We start from the raw sequence: 6,949 nt of genomic DNA, 5'->3' as shown, positions 1-6,949 counted from the left end.
CACCAATTCATTGGGATGAAATGGGAGAAAGAAAGTATCTTGGTCCAGATCTGGTCAGAAGGACAACTGAAGCAGTAGAAAGGATAAGAAAAATAATGTTAACTGCTCAGAGTAGGCAAAAGAGTTATGCTGATCGAAAGCGAAGAGATGTGGAGTTCAACATTGGGGACAAGGTATTTCTGAAAATTGCCCCTATGAAAGGAGCAATGAGGTTTGGAAAGAAAGGGAAGTTAAGCCCAAGATTTATTGGACCTTTTGAAGTATTGGAAAAGGTGGAAAAGGTAGCCTATAGACTGGCATTACCGCCATCACTGTCAAATGTCCACGATGTTTTTTATGTCTCATTATTGAGAAAATACGTGCCAGATCCTTCACATGTGCTAAACTACGAGCCAATAGAAGTTGAACAAGACCTAACATATGAAGAAAAACCAGTGAAAATTCTTGACAGAAAAGAGAAAGAGTTGAGAAATAAGAATATTTCACTGGTTAAGGTCTTGTGGAGAAGTTCAAACATTGAGGAAATGACATGGGAACGGGAAGATGAAATGAGATCTAAATACCCAAAGCTATTTGGGTAAGAGAAATTTCGAGGACGAAATTTTTATAAGGTGTAGAGGATTGTAGCACCCACATTATTTTGATATAATATAGCCAATAATCACATGATTGCATTGCATTACATATCATACAATATGTATAATTTGATCATATGCATATTCTTATAAGTGTTTTCATGTATAAGTATAAAAGTTGTGTATGTGATGTCTATATGTATGCTCAATATTATTAACCTTGTGGCATTTGAGTTGTCTTTTATGGGTGTTTGATGTGCTCAAGATATAAGAAAGTATGAAAAATATGGACAAGGCATGGAATTAAGTGGTGAAAGTGAGATATAGAAGGCAAAATAGGTTAAGTAGTGAAAAATAGTACAATGTCGATTACTAGTATTTCGGTGTAAAATTGAGTATTTATGGATTTAACAAATGTAATCGAGGTATGATTAAGGTCTCATTGATGATGTAAAAATGGTTTTAGAACCATTAGATCAATTCTTTATGGGAGGTATACATAATCAGTGGTATTGATGCAAAGTCAAAACGAGCTTAGCATAAGTGCGCTACGCTCGATCGGGTAAGCATAACTATTGGGTATGAAGTCATATGGACCTAAGGTTTGGTGTGAGTGTTTTACACATAAGGATAATAGACCTAGCAGATGATTAAGTCGAAATTATTGAAGTGATAATGTTTTCATAAGTCAAAAGGTGAAATGATGAGATGAAAGGTGTCAAATTTTAATACAATAAGGCTAAATCATTGAAAATAAGGAATTTTCATCAACCTTATCACTTTGCACGACCAATAATCTGAAAAACAGAGAGAAAAGAAAACCAAATACCATTTCTTGGCTGGTTTGAAGAAATTCTAAGGAGATCCAAGTGAAAGCAAAGCCAAAGAAGTAGATTAAGCTTAGTTCTAACCTTTTTATGGTAAGTTCTTGTACTTGGAAGTTAAACTATGTTTTTGAATTTTTCTGAGAGCTTATATATGGTGTTTTATCCTTTTTAAGATATTTCTTGGGGTTTCCAAGTGGTTTGAGGTTTAGAAAAGCTTGAAGAGATTGTTTTCGCCGAAAAGTTGCTCGGTAAGTGAAATTTTGTGTTTTATGAGGTTTTTGGGGTTCTTGGAGTACAAGATGATTTTTGGTTATTTGATTGAGTTTAGAAGAAAGTATATATGTTTATAAATGTTTGAATATATGTGGAGACTCATTTAATTTGGGTGATGATCTAGGAGATAAGAATTTTATCAAAATCGGTATATGATAACTTTATGATGAATCATGTTGGTATTTGGGATATATGGTTATGGCAGGTTATTTGATGTTGATTATTGGTTGATTTTGATATTTGAGGATAGCTAAAGTTAAGGGGAAACTCTGTCAAAATTTCTCTAAGTGTCTAAGATAAATCTAACGCTCGATCTAGGTGGTTTAAGGCATTTTAGGCATGATTTTGATATGATGTTTTATGGGTATTTTTAAATGAGAGTTCAATGTCTTACTGCCTTCATTATGATGAGAAATCCATGCCATTGTCAGGATAAGCACATCAATACCTAAGACACCACTTGTTACACGGTGAACTATATTTTGGACAAAAGGTAAGTAAAGTACTCAACTGCAACACAAGAATTATGTGTTATGTGAAAGTATGCATTATATGAATATTTTGTGAGTAAGTGGTATTAACATACAGTGACACTTCATCATAAATTTGTATGCATGACATAATAGTGATATGGTAAATTATTATATGATATAAGACCATGCATGATATTATGATGATTAATTATATGATGTCTTTGCAAGTTTTGTGCAACATAAAAGAAAGTTGTTATAAGAAGTTTAAGTTCAGTGCCACTGTTTTGAAAAGGCAAATGAAAGTGTTAATAAGTGTAAACGGAGGCCTATAGTAGGCTTATAGTGGCTGCCCAATAATTTGGGCTAGGTTTTAGTGAACCAATTATATTGTTTGCCATGTTTCCGTTTTTATTTCTCCTCCATATGAGTTATTGTTATATGTATTGACACCACAGTGTGTGGCCGCCTTAACTCTTGAGCCTGACGGGACAACGATGGAATAAGGTTTTTAATGTGCCCTACTGTGGTGATGGCTAGCCGGAGGAGAACCCATGGGATTTTGTATTGTATGTGTAACAAGCCCTGCAGGCATTGACCAATTCAAACAGTGTGCACAATATTAAGGGGCCCAAAATTTAAAAAGAAGTTGTGTATGTCCATTGATATTGGGTAATCATTAGCATTGCATGCATTACTTTGCTTACTGAGCTTTAGGCTCACAGTTGTCTTGTGTTGCAGGTAGAGAAAGAAATGTGTGAATGACATGAGGAGAACTGAAGCATGGTCCTGACCCTGATTTGTACATATGAACATATCGACCTTTTTGTGGGTTATTTCAGTTATCAGTGAGATGTTTGTAATAAAGTGTGAAGTTATGTTTTGAAAACAAATTGGGTTATCTAATACTTTTGTATAATATGTTTGAGACCACTTTATGTTTAATGTAAATAATGTGAAATAAGTTTTCAAGTTAAAAAAAAAATGTCCAGACTTTTGCAGAAATAAATTATGATATAGTTTTAAAACGTAACACCTCAAATATGGTTTTAACTAAAATAAGTGAGGGTGTTACAGGTAAGTAGTGAATGCCATATTTTTGTAATTTGTTAACTATACCGTATAAAATGAATTTTTTTTTAGATTACGGTGGAAGATGTAATTAACTCAAAATTAAAAGGGTGTTTTGTACTTTAAATCAAAAAATTATTCTTTGTTTTTAAGTTAAAAACATTTTTTAAAAATAAATTAAGGTGTTTGGCATTGTTTTTATAAAATAATTTTTAAAAGTAAAGTTATAAAAAAATAGAAAATTTTGATAATATTTTTTTGTTTTTTTGTTGTTCTTAAATTTTCTTTCCTTACTTTCTCATTTTTTATTTTTCATCATTTTTTCTTACAAATTATTTATTACAAACTTTTAAAATATTTCTCTTTTTGTAAATATATTTGTTAATTTTTTATTTAAGATTTAAAAAAAAATAAAACATCTCTTGTATTTTGAAAACTACAAAAATAGTTTTCTGTTTTCATTTCTGAGAAACTTTAAAAATAATTTTTTGAATTTTTTTTACAATAAACTTATTTATTATATATTACTTAAAATAAATTAATATTATAATAAAATAAACAATATTTAATTCTTAAATATAATTTTTGTTCAAAAAATATTTTTTATAATTTAGATTTATTAGATATTACTCTAGTTAGAAGGTTTAAATTAGCACTATAACATTATTTTTGTATCTCACAGTACTTTTAAATTATAATTTATAAAAAGCATATCAATTTCATATTTTAGAAAAAATAAATAAAAAAGAAAATAATTAAAGACATAAAAAGTTAAAAGTAACTTAAGTTTTACATATTTATGATTATATCATAAACAAAATTATAATATAATTATCATTATAATTCAAATCTTAACTACATCGACTAGTTATAATATATATTATATAATTTAATATTTTTGTTTATGATCACTTTAATAGCCTCCTATACAAAACATATTAATTTAAACATGTAAATTTGTTTCATAAAATAAAATAAATATGAGATCATAATACGACTTTTCCAACTAATAGACTTTAAAATTTGTAATTTACCAAACACTTAACAATTTTTCCCCACATTAATGCTGCAAGTGATTTCCCCAAGAGCACAACTATAATTGTTTTTCTCCACAACACAATTATACCAAACTGATCCTATGATTAGTTAGTTATATTTTATAATACATATTTAATTAAAATACGTAGAACTCAATATTGAATTGTATCAACATACCATTAGATTGCAACAGCATACCAACTGCTTGTAGCCTCGTGGACCACCACGGCTGACCCTGCCCTTAGCAATTGTCCTTTTACAATATACATAGAATAGCCTCTTTTCATTTACCGCGTAAAATGATTCCTCTCCACTTTGGACGTTTTTGCTTTGGAGAATAATGTACATTTTCCACACATTAGAAAATTTTGGTCGGAATGTGCAACGCAAGCTCTTAATTTTTTATTAATTTTTAAAATTAAAATATTAATAGTTTATAAAATATATATAAGTTTATCGTAGCAGATAAACCCTTCTTGAAATTCACATGAAATGAAGAAATATTCATTAGATTTAACACTAGACTAGGCACATCCTCAGGGAAAGGGATAATGGGACCCATCTTTTTCCCTTCTACATCAAGAGAAATGAACTTAACTTTTTTATTTATTTAAAGCTAGAGAAATTTCAAGAGTTTTGATACTTCAATTGTTTGGAGAATCATCCCCACTTTCTCTCAATTTTGTTCATTTTCCACAATTTGTTCACCTTTAGTCAACAATCTTCTTTATTCTTCAGTTATGCTCCCCACATACTAATATTTATACATCAAACTTTATAATTGCACTCTTGTTTTATTTACTTTTCTTTCCTATTTCTTTTTGATGCAGTGATGGGGATTTTTCTTTTAATTTATTAAAAATTTATTTTATAATTAGTGTTCAACCACTGTAGTTTGGTTTTCATTCCACTTATTTATTTGATTACATTTTAGAGTTTAAATGTCATTCTAATAGAATGATTTTTTTATTATTTTGGTGAAATGATCATTTCATTTGAAAATTAGAAAAGAAAAAAACTATTCCAAAGTCAAATTGATAAAAAATTTAATAATATTTTTATTCTATTCTTATTCCTATCATTTCCACATTCTCTTCTTATTCTTCTATTTACATTCCCTTTGCTACTAAACTATATATCTATATATATATATATATATATAAATGAGAGCTTTAAGGAGATTACGTGTCACTCTAAAATCTCTTAAAATCACTTTTTCTATTTTCTCCTTTATTCTAATTTTTTTTATTCATTTTCCATTTTTATTAATATGTTAACAATTAAAAATATCAATATATACACATATTAAGTTAATTAAAAATTATGTAATAGTTTTTTGGTTCTCTATACATCCATTTTTCTTATTATATTACTTAAAAATTTAATTAAAAATTACGTAATAGATATGCCAATTGAGATTATGTGTCATTCTATAATCTCTTCAAAGCACTAATTCTATTTTCTCCATTAATCTAATTTTTTAATTCATTTACAAAATCCATTATTTTTTAAAATTTTTAAATTCATATACATTATCTCTCTACAATATCTTCAAAGCACTAATTCTTCTTCTCTATTAATCTATTTTTTCAATTCATTTACAAAGATTATGTGGCATTCTACAATCTCTTCAAAGCAATAATTCTATTTTCTCCATAAATCTAATTTTTTAATTCATTTACAAAATCCATTATTTTTTTAATTTTTAAATTCATATACATTATCTTTGATTTTAACACCTAATAAACTTACAAAAATTTAAATAAGATAATAAACTTACAAATTTTTAAATAAGATATTTATATAAGATAATTTTTGAGTTATTATTATTAACAAAAAATAGAAAAAGTGCCTTCAATGGGTAATTTGTTACTAATTTATAATATTATTAATTAAAAATGCATAATATATATTTTTTAGTATAATATCAATTGTTATCCATTCAGATTTTTATTAAGTAAGCCACGTTTAGATTTTTATCAATTGTTATTAATTAAGCCACGTTTAGATTTTTTAATATAATAATATCATTATTAAGTAAGCCATACACATGCTTTATTTATTTGGTTTAGATTTTTATATTTTCGGTTACACACATTGATTTTTTTTTAATTTGTAATATCTATATCTATCTATATATATATATATAAAAGAGAGCTTCAAGGAGATTGTGTGACACTCTAAAATCTCTTCAAACCACTTTTTCTATTTTCTTATTTAATCTAATTTTTTTATTCATTTTCTATTTTCTAAAATATATTAACAATTAAAAATCTATATCTATCTATATATATATATATATATATAAATGAGAGCTTCAAGGATATGATGTGGCACTCTAAAATCTCTTCAGATCACTCTTTCTATTTTCTCATTTAATCTAATTTTTTTTATTCATTTTCTATTTTCTAAAATATCTTAGCAATTGACAATATCAATATATATACATATTAATTTGATTAAAAATTTATTTAGTTTAAATATCTTAACTACTTATTTATTGAAAAATACTAAAAATATTAATTAAAAATTACGTAATAATTTTCAATTATCTATATATCTATTTTTCTTATTTCTATTTTCTAAAATATCTTATCAATTGAAAATATCAATATATATACATATTAATTTGATTAAAAATTTATTTAGTTTAAATATCTTAACTACTTATTTATTGAAAAATACTAAAAAAATT

The 6,949-nt window shown here is 26.7% G+C and overlaps 2 protein-coding genes and 1 long non-coding RNA gene across 4 annotated transcripts in view; 2 read left to right on the top strand and 1 right to left on the bottom strand.

Moving 5' to 3' along the window:
- Positions 1 to 4,568, bottom strand: part of LOC133797393 (protein SOMBRERO-like) — a 28,262-nt gene extending 23,694 nt beyond the window's left edge. The window contains exon 1 of the mRNA XM_062235278.1: positions 4,432 to 4,568. The gene's annotated coding sequence lies outside the window, so the exon portion shown is untranslated. The remainder of the gene's footprint in view (positions 1 to 4,431) is intronic.
- LOC133795447 (uncharacterized) lies at positions 21 to 581 on the top strand. Its single transcript, XM_062232899.1, has 2 exons — positions 21 to 173; positions 273 to 581. Exons 1-2 carry the CDS (start codon positions 21 to 23, stop codon positions 579 to 581), a joined length of 462 nt encoding a protein of 153 aa, XP_062088883.1.
- LOC133797391 (uncharacterized) lies at positions 1,381 to 3,038 on the top strand. 2 transcript variants are annotated; one of them, XR_009875641.1, is made up of 4 exons: positions 1,381 to 1,495; positions 1,576 to 1,650; positions 2,107 to 2,168; positions 2,887 to 3,038. It is a non-coding gene; the product is annotated as an uncharacterized LOC133797391 (long non-coding RNA). The 2 variants fall into 2 exon arrangements; XR_009875640.1 differs by lacking the exon at positions 1,381 to 1,495 and having other exon boundaries at positions 1,503 to 1,650.
- Positions 4,569 to 6,949: the final 2,381 nt, after the last annotated feature.

Source organism: Humulus lupulus, chromosome 8 (assembly GCF_963169125.1).
Source record: "Humulus lupulus chromosome 8, drHumLupu1.1, whole genome shotgun sequence".
In the NCBI taxonomy this organism is placed as follows: Eukaryota; Viridiplantae; Streptophyta; class Magnoliopsida; order Rosales; family Cannabaceae; genus Humulus; species Humulus lupulus.
This window is presented reverse-complemented; position numbering and strand designations above follow the sequence as displayed.